Consider the following 27842-nt stretch of genomic DNA (forward strand, 5'->3'; position numbering starts at 1 on the left):
GTTTTATTTTTATTTGTTAATTTGTAAAGTGGTGATTGTTATGTATCAGTTTTTTAAAATTTACATCTACTGTCTTTATATTTTGCACAGTATTAGAGGACATGTATTACTGTTTTTGTGGTGTTGTGGAGTTGCATTGTATACAGAGCCTGGTTTCTTGGCGGTTCAGTTTAACTTTTGTCTACATATTTCTATTTTTAGTTTGTGATTATTCCATATTGGGCGAGGGTATATCTCTGTTCATATTGGGCGAGGGTATATCTCTGTTCTGTGTATATGAAAAGGACATAGTTTTCAGTTGGCATTGACTGCAGGATCAATTGACTGTGCGGGATCTGGCTTGTTTAGTTTTACAATGTATGTGTTGGTGTTCTAGTGCTCACTGCAGTGTTTTTAAGATGCTGCCTTTTCCTAGGTACACTCTTGTTGTGCGATATGTGGATTGTTACTAAAAATCATATTTTTCATATAGATGGGGGGGTGTCAAAAATGATGGGCCCCGGGTGTCACATATGTTAGGTACGCCACTGATGCCTGGATCTCTCAAGTGAGATGGACAGTGGGAGAGAGAGAGAGAGAGAGAGAGAGAGAGAGACATATTGCCAATAGGGGTGGAGGCGAGAGGAAGAAAATTTGAACTCATGGAGGGACAGAGAGAGAGAGAGAGAGAGAGAGATGCTGTTTGGGGAAGGGAATGGGGCCCAGAGGAGAAGAAGCGTGCAGGAGGCAAAACGAAAGAAATATTGGAAATGCAACCAGAGACTCATGAAATCACCAGACAACAAAGGTAGGTAAAATGATGTTATTTTCAATTTAGTGATCAAAATGTCAGTTTTGTGAATTTATTTCTGCTGTCAATATTTTGATCTATATTTGTCTATATTTCTATAGTTGTTACTGATTGCATATTTTAAAGTCATCTGCCTTGACATCTTGGAAAAAAAAAGCCGAATATAAATGATAATTAACATTTTCTGTGCATACAGTATGGTTTGTGTTTTTTTTAATTTTGTGGTTACCATTATGTATTAATAAGATTATATTGTGTGTATATGAAAAATGGATGGAAGAGATTGCATTACAATTAGTGCTATTACTATGGGGGTGGTGTCTGGGATAGAGCTTGGGCAAGTCTGAGGTGGAGCTTGGGCAGAGGTATTCGTTTGATATTTGTTAGGCTTAGGGCAGTGGTCTCAAAGTCGTGGCTCGGGGGCCACATGCAGCCCACCAGATACTATTTTGAGGCCCTCGGTACGTTTATCATAATCACAAAAGTAAAATAAAACAGTTTCTTGATCATATGTCTCTTTAGCTATATATTACAACATTATTTAATGTTTATGAATTCTTAACGCTTGTTATGCACTTGGCACTTTGGGTACTATTGAGTTTATTTGATATTTATTGATTTTTGATATAAATAAATATATATATATATATATATATATATACAAAAAGAGAATCTTCATATGAAAATTAATTTATAAGTCCAAAGGTGAGCATTATGATGTTTGTGGGTTAACCCGGCTCAGCACTTCGGTGTAGCATGCTAGAACATACCCAGGTGAACTTTCCATTGATTGGAAAAAGTTTCCACTGACTGATTGCACACCTGGCACTGGGTAATAAACATAGTGTAGTGCATTCAATGTGCTCAGGTACCCTCAGTCTCAACAAGCTTCATAAGAATCGAGAGCAGGTCTTTTTACAGAAGATTCAACCTCAGGAAGCAGAAGGGAAAAAGAGAGATGTCTGAGATTTATCACTATAAAGAAACTTATACCATAGCTCCCCTCTGGGGATGAACCATCAGATAAAGACTTTGGGCCCAATATTCAAAAGATTTATGCTGCTAACTTATGGGACTTTTTACTAAACTGTGGTAAAAAGTGGCCTTAGTGTATCCTTACATGGGTTTTCCCCACACACTAAAGAAGAAACAAAAAGCGCTGTGGGGTGGTCTACGCCCAAATGGCAGTCCAACTCCTCACAGCAAAGTCATTTTTAAGTTCCAGTGCTTACTGCAGCTTAAGAGAAAGACCCCTTTGAGAGTTATGCTCATAAATTGACCATTTTATAGGGTTACCATATTTAAAGACAGAGAAACCCAGACACATGGCCCAACCCAGTTCTATCCCCCATCCCTGCCCCGTTCCATCTCTGAACTGCCCAATTCTGCCTCCATCCCTGCACTGTTCTACCTCTACCCCGTTCCCAAAGCTGAATCTCTTATTTCCAACCTCCAGGCCACATCTGAAGGGCCTCCAGCATGTGCAGATGTGACATCACTGTGTATGTTGAAGGCTCTCCAGACACAGCTAGAGCTCATGACTTTCCAAAACCTGGAAGAGAACTTGTCCAGGTTTTCCTGGACATCTGGTAACCCTACCTCTTTATAAATGTATTAGGGTTGAATGCAAACATTTTTACTCAAAATTTTGCTAAACTTAAATTCAAGAGCATAGAAAGTAGGTGAAAACAGGGGTAGATTTAGGGTGAGGAAAAGAAGAGCATAGCCTGATTTTCAGAACTAGGCCTGTAAATCTATACAAATGATTGGCAGGCCTAAATCTATGAGCATAAATTTTAAACTCCCAAATTAACATGGATTTTTAATGGCTCTAAGTTTGGCTGAGAATAGGGCCAAACTTAAGGAGGCTAAATTAAGCATAAATTTAGGAGTTCAGATTTCCTTAGCATTCTCAAAAATACAAAGAGCCCTAAAGGAACTAAATAACTAAATCCCCCACCCCTTTTTACAAAGCCACGCTAGCGGCTGCTGCTGTGGTAATCGCTCTGACGTCCATAGGGAATTAATAATAATAATAATAACTTTATTTTTTCTATACCGCCATAATCTTGCGACTTCTAGGCAGTTCACAATGAAGAATAGCTGTACAGTCAGCGAATTACAGTGTACAAATAGAGAAGAGGTCACTGAGCGGTCAGTGATTACATGGTACAAATTGGCAAGAAGAAAGATATACATAGGTTACAATATAATATTGACATGTTACATTGCAAATGGTTAGAAGTCACTGGAGTATTTGCTGCGCGGCAGTCTCTAGCGTGGCTTTGTAAAATAAGCCCTAAGTCAGGGGTAGGGAACTCTGGTCCTCGAGAGCCGTATTCCAGTCAGGTTTTCAGGATTTCCCCAATGAATATGCATGAGATCTATTTGCATGCACTGCTTTCAATGCATATTCATTGGGGAAATCCTGAAAACCCGACTGGAATATGGCTCTTGAGGACCCGAGTTCCCTACCCCTGCACTAAGAGTTGAAACTATTTTTCTTTGCCTCTATCAGTGTTGTCCTATTTTATGCCTGAAGAATTCAAGTATTAGTAAACCTTTTGGTTTGGAACTTACATTCTGGCCTGGCTGACTTACTGATTGAAAGAAGAATGCAGAGAGTGCACCTCATGCAAATAAAAATCTATCAAAATAATGAATAATACCCTACCTGTTGAACAACCCAATACCCAGTCCAATGAAAACTTCAAAGCAAGAATAAGCCACAGAACAACTCATCAACAACTGTGATGGACAGAAATTAATAAGCATTATTTCTGCTTTTTGTCTGCTAGATCACTAGGAAGGTCTTTTTTAGTGTTGGGGGGGATGCTAGAGTGGATGAGGGATCCTTATTGGTGGAATCTATGCTATTTGGGAGGAGAAGGAGGATCACAATCTTGGAGGAGGGCACACCTGGCCAGATACCCTTATTCAGGTCCTAGATGATATTTAACCAGGACATCCATAAGTGTCTTATGCAGATGCCCAGCTGAATATCAGCTAAGACCCGCATAATAGCCATTGGCTACCTTCTTTTCATTCATGCCCAGATATTCAATACTGGTACCCACATATGACCCAGCATTGACTATCCTGCTCTAACTGAGCTGGTAACAGTAAGTATTCAAAAAAATGTTCACCACCATTGGCTAAATATTGACCAGATAATATACAGAGGGGCATTTTCGAAGTCTGAGTTTGGATATTTTGCAGAACAGTAGTGAACATGCCCATTTTCAAAAGAGAAAAACATCTATCTTTTTGTTTCAAAAATGGCCATTTCTTAGATGTGCTTGTCTTCGGTGTATCTATCTTTTTGAACTATTTTTGAAAAATTATATGTTCAAAAGAAATCACAGAAAACAACCCAATGGAGCATTTCAAGTAGAATTGATACACAAGACATCCTAGAAGAGCAGTGGGACTTCATTAAAAAAAGGCCCAGGTACACAATTCACCAAAACCCCTTCTTAGTGTATAGTGAGCCCTCCAAAACCTACTGGACCCGACTGTACACCATACCAATAGCCCTTATGCCTGCAGGTGTCACTTATATGTAGGTACAGTGGGATTTGGATTAAATTTTTGAAGGTCCATATGGTTTATGGTTTATTTGGTTGTAGCCCCCCTTTAACAAGGTGGGTTACAATACCACATTCACAATAAAATATTACAAAACAGACCTAAAATAGACATATATAAATTTCATCAACATATCATAGAAATACAGCAAATAAAGTACTCAGTGCCCATACTTCATGTCACAAAATAGATGTGTAGTAGTTAGAGTGGGATATGGGCCTAAGTCTCCATCTCTATAGTTGACTACACCAGAGTTTCTCAACTTCTTCAAGCCAAGTACCCCTTTTTCTCTTTTCTTTCTTTCTGTACTAAACTAGGGCTTTTAGCAGGGTCTACAGGCTTTATTTTAGGGATTGCAGGTTTGAGGGCTGTATTTTTGACTGAGCTAGCAGTCTTTTTAGCCGTGACAGGAGCTTCCCTGTCACAGTGCATATTTTCAGGCTGGTTGGTGTTTTGTAAGAGATTCTCAAAACGGTGTCCCAACTGTAGACGTTGGTAGGCGTCCTACAGCAGTCTAATAGACCAATCAGGATGCATGTGTTTTAAAAAATTGATGTGGCAAGCAACGCCTACAATGTAGGCATCTGACTTGCACCTATGGAAGCACCTAGGCAAGCTGCAGATGCCTAAAGAAAGCATAGGCGTGGCTTATGCCAGAAGTGGCCTTAGGTGTTTGTAGGCATGCCTAGGTGCTTCCGTACATGCAAGTCAGATGACTTAAGGCATCTGTACAAAAAATAATCACAATTCTGGACGTGGCACCTACTGGTAATTAACATGCGGTAGGCTCCCGTTTTGCAGGACCCTACTGCAACAGGCACCATTTTCAGACTCAGGCCCTTAATGAGTGTAACTAATTCAAATATGGGAACCATCGTTTACACATGTTCTTGTTGCCTAAAACTAGGTGGTTTGTTATGTAGTAGTGCTCTTTCTTAGTACTAGACTGTACCTGTCTTGTTATAACAGTAAAAGACTTTTCAATGCTTGCAAATTGCAACAGAGAGCTACATAACAGATTTGGCTGTAAAATCTCCATTCAGACATTAGTTTCATATTAGGGATGACTTTACATTCTTATTTTTCTTTGTGATTGCACAGTCTGTTTTCTGAATAATTTATTTTCTGTTTTGAAAAGCCGTCCAGACCCCCGGACATGTCTGGGTAAATTCGGACAGCTGGTCACCCTAGGTGAGTCTACTGTGGGTGCCTAGCCAGACACAGTCATAAAGGTAAAATGAACTCAGAAGGGTAAAGTGTTACATCATTAGTTCAGGATTGAAGGATTAAGGTCTCTATAGATCCAAAGAAATCTGAGTAGGACCTATGGCTGACAGGCCCCACACATATATTACAGTCTCTTTTAAGTACTCCAGTCAGACCACAACTTTTCTTTCCAGTATTAAATTAAGAATTGGTTTACCTCAGCCAAATTGTGGTAGTTACATATAGTTGGTGAAAGCTAGGGTTACCAGATGTCTGGATTTACTCAGACATGTCCTCTTTTTAGAGGGCATGTCCGGGCATCTGGATGGCTTTTCAAAACCCGGCACTTTGTCCGGGTTTTAAAAAGCTTCTTCTTTGGGACTATGTCGGGAAGTCATCTGCGCATGCGTGGATGCAATGTGGTGACGTCATGTGCACGTGCTTATGTACGTGATGTCATCATGTTGCATCTCCGCATGCATGGATGCCCTCCTGACTGACGAGAACAGTTTGAGGGGGCAGGGCTGGGGCAGAACTGGGTGGGCCTAGGGGCGGGGCTATGGGTCCAGATTTTATTTAACTAAAATCTGGTAACCCTAGTGAAAGCAAACATGGGAGATCCACTTCTTCCTTCCCTGGGCCTCCTTAACCCAAATCTGGCCCTGCCTTTTATATTACTGGCAGCTGTTTTCTTGGCTCCACCCCTCCCATGTCTCTTCCCCTTGGGAGAGGCTATGGAACTTAAGGTGACTCTGACACTGTGAGTGAGTATGCAGCAGGGGGAGTGGTTGTGTCCTGTAAACTACCTGAATATCCGCCTCATTCACAACACCGCAACCAGACATAGGAAAACTCACACCCCATTCTCATACCCCCCAATTAAGGAGGTCAAATGGAAAAAACTATATTATGGCCTCCTGGCCACTCAAGCAGCCAAACTAGATAACCAAATCGCCAATCTACTGACAGCATCCCTCGACTACAAGACTTTTAGAAAAGAAATAAAGACCATACTCTTCAAGAAAACTCTGAAAAAAGAAATAATACCGCAAGTCTCAAACTCCACCTCTCACTAAAGCCAACTACCCCAAACAAATAACCTTACCCATTTTTTACTCCTTTTGAAAATGACCAATTTTTTTTTTTTTTTTGGTAAGTTCTTGTAATACATCTTGGATAATTCTTTTGTAATCCGCCTTGAACTGCAAGGTAATGGCGGAATAGAAATCCCTAATGTAATGTAATGTAATGTAATATACTCCCTCACAAATAAGTTAATAAAGGAGATTTTTATGACCAATTATAAAATAATGTAGACTTCTCCCTCCATATCTGTGGTTTTCATATCCGCAGATTTGCTTATTCGCGATTTTTTGGCTGCTGACTCCGCCCCCCCCAATTACATCATGATTAAAGTTCCTACCCAGAAACAATGCATCATCTCCTCCACCAACACATCATCTCCTCCGCCAGCTGCTCTCGCCTCTCACAGCACAGAACTGAAGAAGACAGCACAGGAAACACAAGTGCCAAGCGCTTTAAAAACAGACGCGTCCTTCACACAGATCCCCGTCCCATCCCCTCTCATTTCAATATGGAGCGGAAGCAGAGCCTGCACGAAGCCAAGCCAGCCCAACCAGCGAGATCGAGAGAGAGAGAGCTGCTCACATACTCGGTATCCGGCACACTCACAGGTACTTTCAGCTCTAGATATTTGCGGTTTCAATTGCAAAAATGCTGGCTGTTACAAAAAACAATGAATAACATATAAAAAGTTATTTGTATTTTTTTCATATTCGCGACCATGGTCCGCCCGCATCCCCCGTGAATACAGAGGGAGAAGTGTATTTAATAAAAGGTATTCTTACTAATGATGTCTTCCACTAATTAGTGGATTTATTTTTCAAAGATGCTTTTCTCCTCTAATAAATTAAGAATTCAGAGTACTAAGTTTATACATTTTTTATCCATTTATAGGTCTTTTGATCTCATTCTCACATGTGAAATCAGTTTGGATGGTTTTCTTTACTTTTTGTGAGTGCACACTGTTGTAGTTTACTTCACTTATAAAACATATCATATCAATATCATCTTTGTTGGTGCACTAGACCTTCAGATCATTGTTTCTAGGGAGTGAGTATTTACCAAATCTGAGGTACTCAACAGTCAAAACAGCAAATTCATGATTTATATTCACTCTTTTAATATTGTTTTTCTCTCCTCCAGGGCACACCAGAGCAAAGCTCCTAGCTGTACATCTCTTCCTTTACAACTATCAAGATGGCAGGAGCTTCAGTAAAAGTGGCTGTGCGAGTGCGTCCCTTTAACTCCAGAGAGATTGGACGTGAATCCAAATGCATCATTCAGATGTCAGGAAACACAACCAGTGAGTAAATTATTATGACTTCTTTATCTGATAGCATTAATTCACTGCTAGATTGCCTTTTTTCTGTTTGGCCTCTGAGACTTCCTCTAGCCTAGAGACCCAGAGCAAGATTCTCAAAAGTTTAACGCCATCGTTAAACTCTTTTCTGGCGGTTTAGCCTGTACACAGTTAAGCGGCAGATTATGAAAACAGATTATCTTCATCTTTAGCGAGGTTTCTAGCAATCTCCGACACTAACATGCAAATGGGCTCTTCAACATTGAAATGAGCCCTCTGGTGGATTCCTAAAAAATGCTGAGCCATTTTTAAAAAGTGGCGTTGGCTTTTGGAGACTAAAAAAAATGACTGATTCAGGGGTGCCGGTCAGTGTCAGAGACTGCTAGAAAACCCATCTGCAATAAATTAAAAAAATCCTGCCTGACCTAACCCAAACAGCCCCCCCTTCCCCTCGGCAGCAGGAGAGATGCCCACTCTCTCCTGCTAGTAGTGACCCCCCCTTCTCCTTCTCTGCTGCACCCCTCCCCCTTACCTAAAAAGATGAGCCTGTAGGACAGAGACGGACATCCTCATTGCAGCTGCTGCTGCTGCGTCATCTAACTGGGTATCCCCCTCCCCGGTACATCTTGGGATACACCGGGGAGGGGCCTGAAGCTCTGATTGGTCCAGGGTGTTTAAAGCCCCTCCTATGGGAGGGGCCTTAAACATCTTGAGCCAATCATACCCTCAGGCCCCTCCCTGGATGCATCAGAAAGGGTCCTAAGGCTCTGATTGGCCCGGATGCCTAAGGCCTCGCCTATCGGGTGTCTGGGCCAATCAGAGCCCTAGGACCCTTCCTGATGCATCCAGGGAGAGGCCTGAGGCTCTGATTAGCCCAGGGTCTTTTTAAGGCTAATATATCTAAAAAAAATGTATTGTCTCCCTATTTTACCTTGTTGGCTATTTTTTCTTCCATTTGTATCTTTGTTTTTTTCTTACTACTCCCCCATATCTTTCTCAATAACAGACTAAGGACTTTTCCTCCAGGAAATTGTCCAAATCTTTCTTAAAACCATCTATGCTATTCGCTCTTGCCACAACCTATGCCAATGCATTCCAGAGCTTAACTATTCTCTGAGTGAAAAAAAATATTTTCTCCTATTGGTTTTAAAATTATTTCCCTATAACTTCATCGATTGTTCCCTAATATTTGTAATTTTTGATGGAGTACTTTCCAGATCATTTATAAATAAGTTAAATAGTACCGGTCCCAGTACAGACCCCTGCGGCACTCCACTGTTTACTCTCCTCCATTGAGAAAAATGACCATTTAATCTTACCCTCTGTTTTCTATCCGATCTAACCAATTCCTGATCCACAACTGTACTTTGCCACCTATCCCATGACTCTTTAATTTTCTCATGAGCCTCCCATGAGGAAATTTGTCAAAAGCTTTCTGAAAATCTAGATACACTACATCTACCGGTTTACCTTTATCCACATGTTTATTCACACCTTCAAAGAAGTCAAGCAAATTGGTGAGGCAAAATCTCCCTTGGCTGAATCCATGTTGACTCTGGCACATTAAAAATGCACAATGTCTGATGGATAGAAACAGCACAGCTCAGGCTTAATTACAAAGTGCAATTGAAAAACAGGAGGAAAAAGCCTCAGACTAGGGCCCTCCCACCGCCACAAGAGGTGGTTGAAGGTGGTTAAGCGTTAACTTCATGGGCAAAATACCTCCATTTCACTGCAAAGTATAAAAGCCTTGTGCGGTGCTATTTTGTGCTAAAAGATAGAAGAAAAGACTTTCAACTTATCTTCTGGCTGATCGGTACACCAACGGTGGCCAGCATTTCACAAGTCTGCTGCCTCAGGGTGTAATGTATCCAATCAAGCTTCAAATGGGATGCCTAAACGCACCTCCAGACTTGTGAAACGCTGGCCACTGTTGGCATACCGATCAACCAGAAGATAAGTTGAAAGTCTTTTCTTCTATCTTTTAGCACAAAATAGCACCGCACAAGGCTTTTATCCTTTGCAGTGAAATGGAGGTTTTTTGCTCATGAGGTTAACGCCCAACCACCTTCAACCACCTCTTGTGGCGGTGGGAGGGCCCTAGTCTGAGGCTTTTTCCTCCTGTTTTTCAATTGCACATTGTAATTAAGCCTGAGCTGTGCTGTTTCTATCCATCAGACATTGTGCATTTTTCATGTGAAAGTGTTTTCTCAATATTATTGATTTTTCACAATAACCAAGTTTTTTTGACTCTGGCGCATTAAACCATGTTTGTCTGTGTTCCACAATTTTATTTTTTATAATTGTTTCCACCATTTTGCCCAACTCTGAAATCAGGCTTACTGTCCTGTAATATCCCGAATCTCCCCCGGAAACTTTTTAAAAAATTGGCGTAAAATTGGCCACTCTCAAATCTTCAGGTACTACAGACAATTTTAGTGACAGGTTACAGACCACTAACAGCAGGTCAGCAATTTCATGTTTGAGTTCTTTTAGTACCCTGGGATGTATATTATCCGGTCCAGGTGATTTATCACTTTTTAACTTGTTGATTTGCTTAGTATATCTTCCAGATTCACCGAGATTTCTTTTAGTTCCTCTGCACCATCACCCTTGAAAACCATTTCCAGTTCTGGTAGATCTCTTACATCTTCTGTACAGACCAAAGCAAATGATTCATTCAGTCTTTCTGCTACGGCTTTATCCTCCCTGAGCACCCCTTTTGCTCTTTGATCATCCAACGGTCCCATGGATTCCTTCACAGGTTTTCTGCTTCTGATGTACCTATAAAAAAAACAAACTGTTATGAGTTTTTGACTCTTATGCATGTTTCTCTTCATATTCTTTCTTAGCTTTCTTTATCAGTGCTTTGCATCTAACTTGCCAGTGCTTGTGCCTTTTCTTATTTTCTTCATTTGGATCCTTTTTCCATCCTTTAAAGGGTGGTTTTTGGTTGTTGTTATTTTTGCTCTAATAGCCTCTTTCACTTCACCTTTTAACCATGCCGGCTCTTGTTTCTACTTTTGCTAATATGTGAAATATATCTGGTCTGGGCTTCCATAATGGCATTTTTAAATAACATCCACGCCTGGTTTGGGTCCTAACCTTTTTCAACTGATCATTTTAGCTTCTTTTTACCATTTTCCTCATTTTATCAAAGTCGCCTTTTGAAAATTAAATGCCTCTACGTCACTCCTGGTATCAGCTCAAATTTGATCATGTTATGATCACTGTTTCCCAGTGGACCAAACAGAGTTAACTCTTGTACTATGCCTTGCATTCCACTAAGGACTAAATCTAAAATGCAATTGGTAAAGTCCACAGGATATGAGAAGGATAGGCCTTGTGATGTCTTTTTCAGTCATTTGGATATTGCCAGCTACTTGTGAGATAGATTGGCCACAGTTTGAAACAGGATCTGGCCCTCGATGGATGGTTGACCTGTCCAGTCTCACCACTGTTGTGTCCCTCTGGCCAGTTTGTTAACAAGGCTGCTGACATACCTACAGCAGCTGCTACAGGAGCCCCACAATTTGGTCCAGGACCTGACCTTGTTGCTGCAGCTCCTGCAGCATGTCTCTCTGCATAACTGAAACTTGCTGCAGGAGCTGTATAAGGGGCTGTGGGCCCTGTAGGGGGCACTGCCACAGCAGCAGGTCCTTGGGGCTGGGTAGGTTCCTCTACCTCTTCCTCCTCATCCCCCCAAGGGAGTGGCATATCTGCATAGGAGTCATCTGTGCCTGGACTGGTATCTCCCAGCACCCCGATCTACCTTCACCTCATGGGCCACCTACTTTACCTCCTGGGCTGCCTCCTGCTCAGCCTCCTTGCTTTCACCCTGCTGGCCTGCCTCCATTTCCTCATTACATTGGCCTGTGTGTGGTAAAGACATAGAGTTAGGGTGATCACATTATACGTGGGTTGCATAGTAGTGCTGCTGAGGTTCAGGAGGTCAGAATGGAACAGGTATTTGGGTTTTTTTCAGGCACCAGGGAATCAGGTCTGAGTGGTGGCATCAATGAGATGACATAGTATAGAACCCTGATGAGTGGCAGTGTGTGACAGAGGGTGAGGTGGTCCAGTGATGATGCACAGATGGGACCATTGTGTGTGTACAGGGCTGTGGCAGCAGGTGAGTTGGGAATCATATATTTATTTATTTAAAAAATTTCTTACCCGCCTATTCCTAGGCGGTTTAAAAAATACAATCATATTCTAATGCTGCCTGAAGCCCACCAGGAGAGCTTGTGCTACTGCCTGAATATTACTCCAACTGTGGAGGCCCCCCTCCAAGATGGCATGGTTGTGGTTTGAGGGTAGGGAGTGTAACATTTGGTGGCTGATCAAATGTGCGCAAGACAAATATATCGAAATTTCTATCCATAAAGTGCATGGATACAGTGCATTTTGTTTCCAGCAGAACTTTTTATCTTGTTTGACTCAATGCCCCCTTTAACATACATAACTACTTCTCCATAAATATGATCCACCCTATAATTTTGATATAATTTGTACTCTAGTATTACAGTATCCCATTGGTTATCCTTCTTCTACCAGGTCTCTGAGATGCCCATTATACTGTATCTATCTCTTTAGGCAGTGCATACATTTTATCCCTCCCTTCTTAATATTAAAGATGTCTCGCATATATATACAGATATTTAGATATTTCAAAGTATTGGGGGGGTCGGGTCATATTTACAGCTTATTCTTCGCTAAATAAAACTCACTATTTTGTCTCAGGTCTGCACTGGACTGCAGTGTTCTTATAGAAATATAATTGATCGTATGCTGCCTGCAGACTTTTCTTTATTTTATTTTATTTTTTTATCTGGTTATTGAAGTTTTCACAAAAATAACAGCATTCTTTACAGAAAATTGCGGAGACCTGGTGACAGCAGAATTTCTGTTTCTCAGTGAACAAAAGCAGTCATTGAAATTCCTGTCAGCAAAACGCTCACTTGCTTCCCTCAGGCTGAAACAAGAACCCTGCATACAAACCAGAAATAGACAAAATGACTATGGTGCAGTTTGATCTTGGACTCAGTGTTGGTATAATATTTTAAGCATCTGAGTATACATTTGCAGAGTTTGGTCTTGCTTTACATAAGAGATAAGTCTGTAAAGTAAGTGCTAATACTTTACATTAATGACTAGAAAACTGTCATATACACTCAAACATGCCAAAATTATACCTAATCATTATTCTATAAATACTGTAAATGCATTTGTTGCATAGTGTATAATTGACAGGTTAGCATAAACTTAGATAGTCTGGATGGATCATGGGTATGACTCTCATCCATGGCACTTACATGCAATCATTTATATCAATTACATGCAATCATTTATATCAAGGACCATGTGCACAGTCACATGTATAGCCACTTACACTTTATAGAATATGCTCATATCATGTACCCTGTAAGAACCTATATAGTTAGCTAGTTCTTGCACTTATATACCATCTCTTCCCGGAGTTGAGCCCAAAGTGGTTTACAACATTATAACAAAAGAGTAGTTCAAAGTAGGGTCAAACCTTTTCCTAAGTAATATGTCTTCCAGTTATGGCAAAATGACATGTTTGGATAAGACTGGTAGATGGAGGCCAGAAGAGAGTTTCAGAGCCAGATGGTCAGACTGGCAAAAAAAAGAAATCATCCAGTATATTTTTTAAATGAACTGCTTTGAAAGAAGGAAAAAGTGGTAGTCCAAAAGTAGGATTTTGAAACTTTCTAACTCAGGAGGAAAAATTAACTAGCAATAAAAAAGTATTCAGGAATCAATCTATTGAAAAGTAAAAAAATGAAACAAAAAGTAATACACTCTTGGATTAGTAGCCAGTGAAGGTCATAAAGGAAAGGACTTGCATAGTCATACTTTGAGCACTTTAATAAGTTGCAGTGTTTTTAGTAAACCCAAAGCTAGACCTCCAAGAAAAGAGTTGCAATAGTCTAATTATGATAAAAACTAGGACTGAACTAAAATAGCAAAATAAAATCAGAACGTTCTTAAGTGTCTTAATTTAAAGAATTAAATAGAAATAAAACAAAAGGAACAAAGGTAATACCTTTTTTATTAGACTAACTTAGGCCTTCTTTTACTAAGCCAGTGGTAGAGGTTTCTACCATGGCCCAGGGCGTTAAATGCTCTGATACTACTCTGACTCTCAAAGGAATTCTATGAGTATTGGAGCATTTAGTGCTCTGGGCCACGGTAAAAACCTCTATCGTGGCTTAGTAAAAGGAGGGGGCGGGGTGGGGCGGGGCCAGTGCACTGTTTGATTGGCTTTCAAAAGTAACCCTTATTCTTCAGATCAGAAAAAAAAAACAGTGGACTAATATGGCTATCACACCATTTCACTCTTAATTTAAAGAAGCACTTCTTTACTAAATCATTCACTTGAAGACTAAATGTTAACATAAAATCTAGAATGACTCCTAAAACTTTAGAAGAAGTATGAATTGAAGTGTGTCACTGTTTAATATTTCTTTGTTAGGAAAAGATGAAGAATGAGGTCCTGACTAAACTAATTTAGTCTTGTCAGGGCTGAACTTCAGAGATTAACAACCACCTTTCTAGTTTAGAGATACATCTAGATCAGAGATCTCAAAGTCCCTCCTTGAAGGCCGCAATCCAGTTGGGTTTTCAGGATTTCCCCAATGAATATGCATTGAAAGCAGTGCATGCACATAGATCTCATGCATATTCATTGGGGAAATCCTGAAAATCTAACTAGATTGCGGCCCTCAAGGAGGGACTTTGAGATACCTGATCTAGATATTCTAGCAAGAGATAACTGGATATTCAAACTAACTTCCCGAAGGATGAAAATATCATCTGTATACAAGTATATTGATTCACAATCTTCTAACATAATCAAACAGATGTTAAAAAATATACAGTAGGGGGTAATGGGTGAGCCCTGAGGGATTCCATATTCTGGAGTTTGAAATTGAGACAGTTGTCCATTCAATTTAACAACAAAAGATCAACATTTCAAAAAATATTTTTTTAATCAGTTCAACACTGACTCACCTAATCCCAAGTTTCACAAGGTGTCTATAAGAAGAGAATGATTCACCATTCAAACACTGTAGACAGGTCGAACTGAAGGAGAATGGCCTGCCTTCCTTGGCTCATCAGTATTTAGCAGTGGAGTAGTTTATATTGCTATCACTAATGTGACATTAGAATTTGAAGAGGATCTCTTATTTTGTTGTTGAATTGTAATGTGAAACATTCTACTACTCTCTACCCATTGTTAGAAGAGTATTATTGGTTAATATAGGAATGTTTCATATGAATGAATAATTATACTATGGAGGAAGTGACATCATCCTCATCTTAGATGGTCACATAGTTTGAGAGTTTCCAAATCCTCTCTGGTAATCTTAGTAATTGGCCCATGTCTGGTGACAATTTTCTGTGTAACACATCCACAACTGCTCTTTTCTCTGGAGTAGCTCCCACACTCTGGAATGCACCCCTGGAAGGCTTCGCTTAACATAAGACTATCTCTACTTCAGGAAATAGGTGAAAGCTTTGATCTTCAACCAGGCTTTTGATGAAAGAAGTAACTAACTTGGTAGTCATACACACACAAGGAGTAACACTGACTGCACATACTACAGTGGGAAATGTTTATGCACTCCTACTCTAGCTAAGATAATTTTCAAGCACCTTTCTGATGTCATGTGTAACTTCCCTTATTTTCTTATTCTTGTTACTCAATCTTATCTTGTCTATCTATCTGTGTGTGTGTGTGTGTGTATGTTCCATCTTTGCATACAACTTATGTGCTATCTATGTTTTATTGTGTTGACATTGTAATGTAGCATATTATGCCATACCTTATATTGTTTGAATATTTTTACTGCTGTAATTGTCTAGTGCAGGGATGTCCAACCTTTTGGCTTCCCTGGGATGCATTGACTGAAAAAAAATTTTCTGGGGCCACACAAACACTAACACTAGCTGATGAGCAAAAAAAAGTTTGAGTAGGTCCCAAATTTGCAATCACTAATATAGAAGATGTATGTAGCTAATAACAAACCTTCATTAAAGGGACACTGTGTTGAGGAACCCCAAAAAGCAGTAATACTTAACCTGACTGAGTGATCCTCCATGTACACCGCTGACAGTGGGAGCAGCCACAGGCTTCCGCATCCCCATTCTGATGAGCAGAGATGTGCGCTCCTGGTTCTCCCATTCACTTTTATTACAGCTACGGTGAGCCTCTTCAGAGGTGAGCCTTATCAGAGTGGGGATGCTAAATCAGCTGTCATCAGCGCACGTGGAGGATCGTTAAATAAGGGTAAATACTGCTTTTTTGGGCCTCCCATTTTGAGCTTAGGCTCCCTCACCAACTGACAGTCACCTCTTCCCCCCTCCAACTTCCCAAGTTCTGCAGCTGGCAGCAATATTGCAGAGCTGCTGCCTTCCCTCCTCCCTGCCCCCCCTTTGCTTTCATGCATGCATGAAAGCAGGGGCAGCTTGAGGATATTGCCATTGGCTTCAAAGCCTGGAGATTTTGAGTTGCCAGACTGGAGGAAGATGTCTTTAGTTGGCAAGGCTTTGGAATCCCCACTAGCTCAAGTATTTATAAATTGCACTCAGGCAGGGAGAAACTTTGGTGCCCATCCACTAATTTTGGGCTCCAGTCCCTACCCTAAATCAGCTGTATATGACTACGCCACTAAATACAAAAATAATTGTGATGCACATATCCCAAAGCTAACATATTCCAGTTAATAAATTCAAAATAAAACAATTTTTTCTACCTTGTTGTCTGGATGTTTTGTTTTACCATCATCTTGGTCCCAGTTTCTCTTTCTGCTTTTTCTCTATCTTCAACTAATTCTCTTTCCAGTGTCTGCTGTCCATTTTTTTCTCCTTTTCTCTCGTTCCATTTCCTTTTTATGCCTGTCTCCAACATATTGATTTTTCCCTTTCAGCTTTCTTAACTTTTTCTTTTCTGCCTCTGTCCACTCAAATCTTGCCTTCTTTCTCACCATTCTTCTTTTTAAATGTTCAGCTACCTCTCAATTCTCCATCTTCTCTCAGTCTCTAGCTCTCTCATTTCCCATCTCACTCCTTTCCCAGCCTCCTATTCCCTTCTATCTACTCCCCATTACCACATTTCTACCACTGTACTCACTGCTCTCTCACTCATCTTGTCATCTCTCTTTTGACCTCATCCACATTGCTCACCACTTTCAGAATCCCCCTCCCTCCCTCCAGGCTATAACTCCCTGTCCCTTTCTTTCCATCCCCTAGCATCATCTTATCCTAGCTCTCTTCCCTCCTGCCATTCCATGGTTCCATCTCTCCTCCTCTATCTCCATGGTCCAATATTTTGCTCCCTCTCTTTTCTGTTGTTCTTCTTCCCTCCCACCTTGATGCTAAACAATAAAATGGAGAAAAAAAAAGAGAGTTGCTGCATCTCTCTGCCTTCCATCCATAGGCCTAATATTTCTCCCTCCTATCCCCAGATCCAACTTATCTCCCTTTCTCTTCCCAACTGCCCCCCATCCCATCTCTCCCCCTGCCTGCCTGCCTCCCTTCCTCAGGTCCACCATTTCTTTCTTTTTCTTCCCAACAGTTCTCCTTTCAAGTATCTCCCTCTTCCTTCACACCACCCAGGTCCAACTTCTCTCCCTTCAGGCCATTGCCCACCATCTCTCTCTCTATCCTCTATTTCTGGTCCCATAAGCTCTCCCCACACATCCAATCTTTTAATCCACCCCCCCAAAAAAAAGTCCAGGAGGCTTCCTCAGCCCACATGTTCTCCCCCTTCTCTCTGCGCCCATGCATCTCTATCTTACTCATTTCCCATCACCATGTCCAATAATCCCTCCTCTCTTTGCCTAACAGTTCTCCTCTTTCTTTATCTCCCCAATTGCACCATTTCTTTCCCTCTCTCAGGTACCCAATTCTCCCTTTCTATTATCTCCCTCACCTCTGCATCTCTTTCCCTCACTCCCTGCATTCTTCAATCTCATGGCTCATGCTCCCCTCTATCTTTCCCTTCATTCTGTATCCTAAGTTCATGCCCCTCCCTCCTTCCTTCCATCATTTTTCCTAAGTTTGTACTCTTTCCCTCTCATGTCCTCTCAAGTCTCATGCTCTTCTCTCTCCCTCCCTTCCTTTGCCCCAGGTGTTTACCTTCAGGCCGGCTCCCTCCTCACTGCTAGTCATTTTTTGCTAAAGCCGCAGGCAGCGCCTCCCTCTCAAGTCCCAACACACCCTTTTCCTTCCCTTCTGTGCCACGGGTGTTTACCGTCCTGCCTGCTCCCTCCTCCAACTTGCTGCAGCATTTGCTCAAAGCCACGGGTAGCAGCTTCCATGCGCCTCCTGCGGCTGATCTGGAAGTGTTCCCTCTGACGTCACAACATTAGAGGGAATACTTCCGGGTCGGCCGCAAGAGGCACATAGGATCCGCTGCCCGCGCCTTTGAGCAAATGCTGCAGCAAGACAGAGGAGGGAGCCAGCAAGATGATAAACACCCGGGGGTGGCAGAGGAAAACACCGCATCATCCTCGACCCTTGAGCGGGGCTGCACAAAATACTTCACGGGGCCGCATGCGGCCCATGGGCCAGGGGTTGGACACCCCTGGTCTAGTGCCTGTGTTTGACTTATTCTTTCTGTATACTGCCTTGAGTGAATTCCTTCAAAAAGGTGGTAAATATATCCTACTAAATAAATAAATACAATATTTATACCAGCTCAATGAAATTTTATAACCTAGACACTTAAGTGTGGACTTACCTATGCTCCGCCCAAATCCTTTCTCTCTGCATGCCCCCAGTGAAAGTATCTGCTATGAAACCTACAAATGCGCTTTCCCACTACTTGGTATTTTATAAAAGGTCATTTACCTGTATCAGTGGTCACACATGCATGCAAATAACTACAATATTGGCATTTATACACATTCTTAAGCAGCAACTTATAAACATAGAATCAAACAAATTTGAGACAATGAATCTAACCTGAAGAAAGGAAAGATCCAAGTAATTGTTTGTGCTGCTCTGTGGCCCAGCTGATTCCAAACCTTGGTGTTTGATTTTATGTTTAGAAGATTAGACTCATGAGGAAGGTATAAATTGCTGAAACATGGACCATGTTGGGTCCTATGGCATCTAAGGTTTTTCTCTACAATAAACAAGTGTGGCTTTTTACCCCACCCTGTTATATTTATAGTATATGTATATATAAATATGGTTACCCTGTTATAGAATTGCCCTTCACCTGCTTAGCACCCTCTAAGTCATTAAGGGCCAGATTCTGTAATTGGCACCACCAATCACACTTACAGAATCGTGTTTAGTGGCGCCTAACTTAAAACTTAGGTGCCTGTAATATAGGCCAGGGTTTTAAAGGCCTACATTATAGATACTTACATCCTTAGAGAATCATACCTAGCAGCGCCTAAGTCTTTCACCACCCCTAAACTTGCTTACTGTGGTGTCAGACGTCATGCTGGGACCAATGCTATTTAACTAATATATAAATGATCTGGAAATTGGAACGACGAATGAGGTGATTAAATTTACAGATGACACTAAACTGTTCCAAGTTATTAAAACGCATGCGGATTGTGAAAAATTGCAGGCGGACCTTAGGAAATTGGAAGACTGGGCGTCTAAATGGTAGATGAGATTTAATGTGGACAAATACAAAGTGATGCACATTGGGAAGAATAACCTGAATCACAGCTACCGGATGCTAGGGTCCACCTTGTAGATTAGCGCCCAAGAAAAGAATTTGGGTGTCATCGTAGACAATATGATGAAATTTTCCACCCAATGTGCAGCGGCGGCCAAAAAAGCGAATAGGATGCTAGGAATTATTTAAAAAGAGGTAATTAACAAGACTAAGAATGTTATAATGCCCCTGTATCGCTCCATGGTGCAACCTCATCTGGAGTATTGTGTTCAATTCTGGTCTCCTTATCTCAAGAAAGATATAGTGGCACAAGAAAAGGTCCAAAGAATATTGACCAAGATGATAAAGAGGATGGAACTCCTCTCGTATGAGGAAAAACTAAAACGGTTAACGCTCTTCAGCTTGGAAAAGAGACGACTGAGGGGAGATATGATTGAAGTCTACAAAATTCTGAGTGGAGTAGAACGGGAACAAGTGGATCGATTTTTCACTCTCTCAAAAATAACAAAGACTAAGGAACACTCGATGAAGTTACAGGGAAATACTTTTAAAACCAATTGGAGGAAATTTTTTTCACTCAGAGAATAGTTAAGCTCTGGAACACATTGCCAGAGGATGTGGAAAGAGTGGATAGTGTAGCTGGTTTTAAGAAAGGTTTGGACAAGTTCCTGGAGGAAAAGTCCATAGTCTGTTATTGAGAAAGACATGTGGGAAGTCATTGCTTGCCCTGTATCAGTAGCATGAAATATTACTTCACCTTGGGTTTTGGCCAGGTACTAGTGACCTGGATTGGCCACTGTGAGAACGGGCTACTGGGCTTGATGGACCATTGGTCTGACCCAGTAAGGCTATTCTTATGTTCTTATGTGATAGGCACCTATCTTTTGATTTAAACTGGCGATATTATGCATGATTAGGCTTGGGTTAACTTTCAACTGCCAATTTGAGATGTGCTTTCATTTGAAACAATATGGGAAAATGTCAATAACATTTCGCATGGTGTTTCATGTGGGGTTTAGTCTGAAATAATCGCTCCCCCCTCCCCCCCCCCATCAGTGCATATATTTTTAAGCTCAAACAAAATGAAACAAAACCAAAACATTTTAGACAGTGTACCCCTATTGCTAATTAGGTTACTAGGCTGCTTCTAAAAATGAGCCTAAACTCTGCTTACCATATTTCATGTCCTTAAACAAAACCTAACTGTTCTCAGAGCTTTCTAAAATGCTTTTGGTATGCTTCCAATGTTCAGTATTAAGTGCCCTCTTTATAGTCCAAATGCACACTCTTTCTTTATGAAGAATGTTCCTGCAGTCAGCATGATTCCGCTTTCCTGGTGATGTTAAAACAAAAAGAATCTATAATGAAAATATAGATCAGTTATGTTGCAACACTCAAAACAAAATACATTATAGTCCTTATTTTAGAAGAATACCTGTTTGTAAAAGATGGCATTTAAATACGGTATGTAGATCGCATGCATGTGTAAATACCAAGCTTAGAAAACCACCATTTACATGTGGAGATTTATACCCACTTTTACAAAACTTTGCAAGAGGTTTTTAGCGCATCACAGAGCATTCAGCACACTGGTCGGCAATAAATACCTCTTGTATGGTTTTGTAAAAGAGGGGGTTAAGTTGGATGTGGCAGTGGTGGAATTAAAATCTATATGTATGTTTCCCATTTTATAAAGGAAATAAGCATGTAAGGGAAAAAGTGTCCTTGTTGGGCTTTACACCATTTTGAAGACATGGTTTCTTGCAAAAGTACTTGTTTTAGCCAAGGCTTTACATGAGGGATTAAGGGAGTCATTGTCCTTAGTCCTATGTAGTTTATTTCTACCTCCATAATGAAACCAAATTAAAATCGGCCCACTACTTAATTGGCAGTATTTTTATAAATAAGTTTCTATAATGACAACTCCACCTGGAAGCTGCCATGACCATGCTGTTCATTTTTGAACCCCTGTAGTAAAATTGCTGCTGTCACTGAACAAGCCAGTAAATACATTTGCATTCCTGCAAGTATTTAGAAAAGGATTTGCATTGGCACTTTCAGAACTTAGCATGTAAGTCCAGTCTTTATGTTCTATGTAAAATGGGGCTCTATGTTGGTCTACCTAACAAGAATGTATGCAACACTTGAATTAAGAGAATCGTATCTTAATATTATAAATGGAGTCATGCCAATTTGTTATTTTCTTGAAGCCAAGCAGGACAGAATTCATGCAAAAACTAATTAAACATATGCCCAGCACCCAGGATTAAGAGGGAGGTTATCTCTATCCATATAACTCTGGAGATCAGTGTCCCAGACCCCTGAATATACAGTAAAACCTTGGATTTGCAAGTGTTTTGCAAGACAAGCAAACCATTTTATTAAATTTTAACTTAATATACAAACAATGTCTTGCACTACAAGTACATACAGTATACACACATCACAACTAAGTCGATGATTCTCTCTCTGACACTTCAAAAGTGTAGTGACTGTTCTAAACAAGAAAAGTTTTGCAATATGAGTACGTACAGTATACACGCATTACAACTGAGCCGATGGTTCTTCTCTCTCTGACGCTGCAGGCGTGTAGTGACTGTTCTAAATGAGTGAGGGAGGTCTTGCAACACAAGTACGTATAGTATTTCGGATTAAAGTTTTTGGATTGTGGAACGAATTGCCCAAGTTTCCATTATTTCCTATGGGGAAATTTGCTTTGATATACGAGTGCTTTGGATTACAAGCATGCTTCTGGAATGAATTATGCTCGTGAACCAAGGTTTTACTGTACTTGTAAAGGGGGAATTTCTATTTGTCGTAGTTACCCTCTTTTTACCTGATAGTGTTCTTCTGGCCTGCCACCTGTGTACATAACCAGCTATAGGAGGCCAGCGGTTACATTTTTAAAATATTTTATTCCCCCCTCCCCCTTTCTATCATGGCTCAGAACTAACTGCTCCAATGCTCATAGAATTCTTATGAGCGTCAGAGCAGCGTCAGAGCATTTAGCGCTCCAGGCCACAGTAGAAATCTCTACCAGGCTTAGTAAAAGAGGGCCTTAGTTTGCAATTTGCATGTGTACATTCAAAACTTACCATAGAATGCTTTAATATGTCCTTTTAAGATGCAGCAAGCATGCATTAATGCTTTCCACACAGCTTAGTAAAAGGAGCCTTTAGAAAACTACCTTCTGCATCCATTAAAGACTGATTTACTGCATGCTCTTACTGGCAAGTAGCCCACAGTAAGTCCTAAAATAGAGTGGTTTTAGTATATGTACCACATAATGAAGTCTGAAAAAAAGTGCATTTGAAAATACTTCTAAATATTTTTGTTACTTCCTTAGAAATATTTCAAAACATCCAAAATTTAAAAATGTGATTGCTTTTTTTTTTTTTTTTTGCACTAGAAGATCAAAACCCTCAATTTCTTTCATTCCCTTCCAGTGCTATACAGTATAATATTGCATCCTTTTCTTCATAAAACCTTTACTCTGAATTTGTCAGTATCCCATTCTTTTTCTTTATGTTGTCCTTGCTATGAAGTTTTCAGCGCAATTTCCTAACAACTGTACCCTGTACAAGAAGTTCTCATTATTAATTCACAACATGGCCAGTGGGAATGTAATACCAGAGATAATTCATACCTGAAGAAAGCAGATCTCATTGCAGTTTAAATAAACTAACTTTTCTTTCATGAGGGTGAAATGGAAATTCTTGGATTTCATTGTGGAGAAAGATGCAACTGCTTGAAATGCATAGACCCTTTTCACTCATAGGTGGTGATGCAGATATTACTATTATCTTAGTGATATCACAAATTAAGTTTATCTCTTTTTACATGTCAACTAAAAGCATAATGCAAGCATTATTAACAACATCTAAAAACTATCCTTGTAACTTGGCCTGCACCAAGAGTGCTGGGGGGCTGGGAAGGGCAAAGGTAGAATTTCCTTCCTGGCTATAAAGTTAGATTAATGTTTAATTACAATTAATTTTTGATCAGGAAAACTAGATTGACAAATTACCTTTTTTTCTTTAATTATTCAGTATTTATTAAGCAATCTTACAGTTTTGGTACAAACAAAAGTAACAGTACAAAAAATAAAAGCACAACTATAAATTAAAAATCGTACAAATAGCTTTATCAAATTGGTTGCGCTTTTTAAGAGATAAGACTTCCCTCCCCCATCTACCTCCTACCAGTGACATACCTAGCATATGTGACACCCGGGGCCCATCATTTTTTGACCCCTACCCCCTCATCTGTACGAAAAACATGATTTTTAGTAACAAGCCATATGTCACACATGAGTACCTAGGAAAAGGCAGCATCTTACATACTGCAGTGAGCAGTACAACATCAATACACCCATTGTAAAACTAAACAAGCCAGACTAGTACAGATCAATCCTGCAGTCAAGCCTAACACAAAAACATGTCTTTCGAACACACAGAATACAGAAAACACCTTCGCCTAGTATGGAATATGTAATCACAAACTAACCCCTCCCTGTTTTACAAAACTGTAGTGTGGATTTTAGCCACGGTGGTAACAGCTCTGACGCTCATAGAATTCTGAGCATCAGAGCTGCTACCACCACGGCTGGCGCTAAAAAACGCTCCACAGTTTTGTAAAAGGGGGGATAAAATAGAAATACATAGACAAAGGTTAAATTGAACCAGTAAGAAGCTGGACTCTGCATACAGTGCACCACAGAAACAGACACATGTCTGATGTCTCCTAAAGCAATAAATAAATAATTTTTTTCTACCTTTGTCTTCTCTGTTTTCCTCATCTTCTTGTTACTCTCTTCCTTCCATCCACTGTCTGCCATCTCTTTGCCCCTATATGGCATCTTCTCTCCTTCTATGCCCCTTCCAGAAACTGTATGCCTCTCCCTTCCATCTCTCCTTTCACCCCTATTGGTCTGGCATCTCTCTCCTCTCCTTCCCTCTCCCACACATTTCCTCTGCAATCCCTTTCCCTTTTTTCCCTCATTTTCCTTTTCAATTTATTTTCTACATCTGTCTAGATTACGTTCTTACTACCCTCTCATCAATGTCCTTTTTTACTGTCTACCTAAAACTTGCCACCTCTTTCCCTTACCCCTCCAGTGTTTCCCTAACTCAATCTTTTTCTCCCCATCATGTGACCTCCTTTTATTTATCCCCTCCTTCCATCATGTACCCTCTTTCTCCAACCCTTCCATCTAGTACCTTCTCCTCTCTCTGTCCACTTCCATCCAGCGTTCGCTCCCCTCTTTCTCTCCTCCCATTTCCTTCCTGCATTTGCACCCTTATCTCTCCCATCTGCACTTCCATCCAGCATAGGCTCCCCACTACCACCCAATGTCTGCCCTTTCTCTCGCCATCCACCCCTCTTCAATCAGCATCTGCCCCCTTTCTTTCCCTCCAATATCCTTCCCACTTATGTCTCTCCCCTTTCTCTGTACATCAATTCTATCAGCACCACCCTTCCATACCTCCCTTCCCCCTTTCTTTCCCTCCACCACTCTTCCATTCCAGCAATCCTGCTCCTTTCTCTCCCTTCATGCAGCAAGGTCATATAATGACTGTAGCTGCTGGCTGCCAGTCCACCCCACTCCGACGTACTTGCTCTGGAGCGGACTCAGCAGCTGCATGCTGGAAGGTCCCGTGATGACTCGTCTGCTGGCTCTGCTCCGACAGACGCAAGATGTTGTGGCAAAGTCTCGTAATGACTGCGTCTGCCGGGTCCACCCCCTCTGATGTAACTTACTTCTTCTGGAGCAGAGCCGGCAGATGAGTCATCGTGGGCCCTTCCTGCACCTCAGCGCGGCTGCCGACTCTGCTGCATAAAAAGTAAGTCAGAGATAATGTAACCATTTATTTTTTTCATCAAAAGGGGACATCTATTAAATAACTATGTATCCTTTCTTTCTGCACTCAGGCCCGACAATTGTCCCTTTCTATTCCCTCCCTAATTACTTCCTATGTCCATGATGCCCCTAGTGCCTCCTTCCTGTGTCCTTGGTGCCTCCAGTGCCTCCTTCCCGTATCCATAGTGCCCCCAGTGCCTCCTTCCCATGTCCTTAGTGCCCCTAGTGCCTCCTTCCCGTGCTTAGTGCCCCCAGTGCCTCCTTCCCATGTCCATGGTGCCCCCAGTGCCTCTTTCCCATGTCCATGGTGCCCCCAGTGCCTCCTTCCCGTGTCCATGGTGCCCCCAGTGCCTCCTTCCCGTGTCCATGGTGCCCCCAGCGCCTCCTTCCTGTGTCCTTGGTGCCCCCAGTGCCTCCTTCCTGTATCCATAGTGCCCCCAGTGCCTCCTTCCCATGTCCATGGTGCCTCCAGTGCCTTTTTAATGTGTCCATAGTGCCCCCAGTGCCTCCTTCCCATGTCCTTAGTGCCCCCAGTGCCTCCTTCCTGTGTCCATGGTGCCCCCAGTGCCTCCTTCCCGTATCCTTAGTGCCCCCAGTGCATCCTTCCTGTGTCCATGATGCCCCCAGTGCCTCCTTCCTGTGTCCATGGTGCCCCCAGTGCCTCCTTCCCGTGTCCTTAGTGTCCCCAGTGCCTCCTTATGTCCCCCCACTGCCTTCCAGATTTTGTCCACTCCCAAAGCCAGCCTACCTGTCTGCCTACCTATCTCTCTCCCTCCCTCCCTGCTGCGCTAAAGCCAGCCAGCTTGCCTGCCTACAACCTGCCCTCCCTGCTGCGGAATAAAGGAAAAAAAGCGCCTCTCCCCTTCCTTATCCCCGGGCTGCACCTGCAATCTTACCTTCCCCTGCTGACAAGAAGTCTTTCCGACGTCAATTATGACGTCGTGGAGGACGTTCCGGGCCAGCCAATCACTGCCTGGCTGGCCCGGAACGTCCTCTCCGACATCAGAATTGACGTCAGAAATACTTCTTGTCAGCGAGGGGAGGTAAGATTGCAGCGGCACGGACCAGGGGATAGGAAGGGCAGGAGGACCCAGACCTGGCCGGCTGTGCACCCCCCTAAGCTGTGCACCCGGGGCGGACTGCCCCCCCTTTGGTATGCCACTGCCTCCTACAGTCCATCCCCCACCCATTCCACTCAACCCTTTCTCACTATGACCTTCCCAGTCATCACAGACATCTAATCTAATCTTCGGTTTATATACCAGGTCATCTCCCTAAGAAGTTCTACTCGGTTCACAATTGATTAAAATTAGAAAGACATAATAGTAGGCTTAAAAGAGACAGTGCTGTTGGTGTATCATTTCCAGAAACAGCATTAATACTTAAAATTGAAGAAATAAAATTAAAACTAAAAGAATAAAATATACTGTTATTACAGCACTTCGGCGGATGAACTTTTAAGATGTATAAACAACCAAGTTTTTAAATCTTTCCGGAATTGTTGTAACTGACCTGTCAGGAAGCTTATTCCAAATTTCAACCAATTTAAATGCCAAAGATTTACTAAGCTTCCCAGTACATTTAAGTCCTCTAAAAGAAGGGAATGATAATTTATACATTGTTGTAATCCTCAAACAACAGGATATACCTTATACATTAAACACATACTAGTGTTTAAGCCCATTAGATTAACGGGTGCTAGAAGAGATGTATTTTTTTGCATTTATTCAATTTTCTATACCGTTCTCCCAGGGGAGCTCAGAATGTTTACATGCTTTTTATTCAGTTATTCAAGCAGTTTTCCCTCTCTGTCCCGGTAGGCTCACAATCTATCTAACGTACCTGGGGCAATGGGGGGATTAAGTGACTTGCCCAGGGTCACAAGGAGCAGCGTGGGTTTGAACCCACAACCTCAGGGTGCTGAGGCTGTAGCTTTAACAACTGTCATTTTTTTTTCTTTCTCTCTCTCTCTTTGGACGCTGTTTGTCTGTCTTTCTTTTTTTCTTTGTCTTTCTCTCCTTGGTCGCTATCTGTCTGTCTTTCTTTTTTTCTTTCTCTCTCTCCATGGCCGCTGTCTGTCTGTCTTTTATTCTTTGTCTCTCTCTCTCTTTGGACGCTCTCTGTCTGTCTATCTGCCTTTCTTTCTGTCTGTCTCTCTGGCCCCCTGTCTGTCTGTCATTCTTTCTGTCTTTGTCTCTCCCTGGCCCCCTGTCTGTCAGACTTTCTCTCTTTCTTTCCTTGGATGCTGTATGTCTGTCTGTCTTTTTTTCTTTGTCTCTCTCTCCTTGGCTGCTGTCTGTCTGCCTTTTTTTCTTTGTCTCTCTCTCTTGGCTGCTGTCTGTCT

General features: G+C 41.5%; 1 protein-coding gene across 3 annotated transcripts in view; it reads left to right on the plus strand.

Moving 5' to 3' along the window:
• The window catches only part of KIF1A (kinesin family member 1A), a 627076-nt gene that overhangs the window by 58115 nt on the left and 541119 nt on the right, over positions 1-27842 (plus strand). For all 3 annotated transcript variants that reach the window (XM_033958697.1, XM_033958695.1, XM_033958696.1), the window contains exon 2: positions 7811-7970. In XM_033958697.1, coding sequence (XP_033814588.1) covers positions 7865-7970 — 106 coding nt within the window. In that variant the 5' untranslated portion in view covers positions 7811-7864. The remainder of the gene's footprint in view (positions 1-7810; positions 7971-27842) is intronic.

This window comes from Geotrypetes seraphini, chromosome 9, assembly GCF_902459505.1.
Source record: "Geotrypetes seraphini chromosome 9, aGeoSer1.1, whole genome shotgun sequence".
NCBI lineage: Eukaryota > Metazoa > Chordata > Amphibia > Gymnophiona > Dermophiidae > Geotrypetes > Geotrypetes seraphini.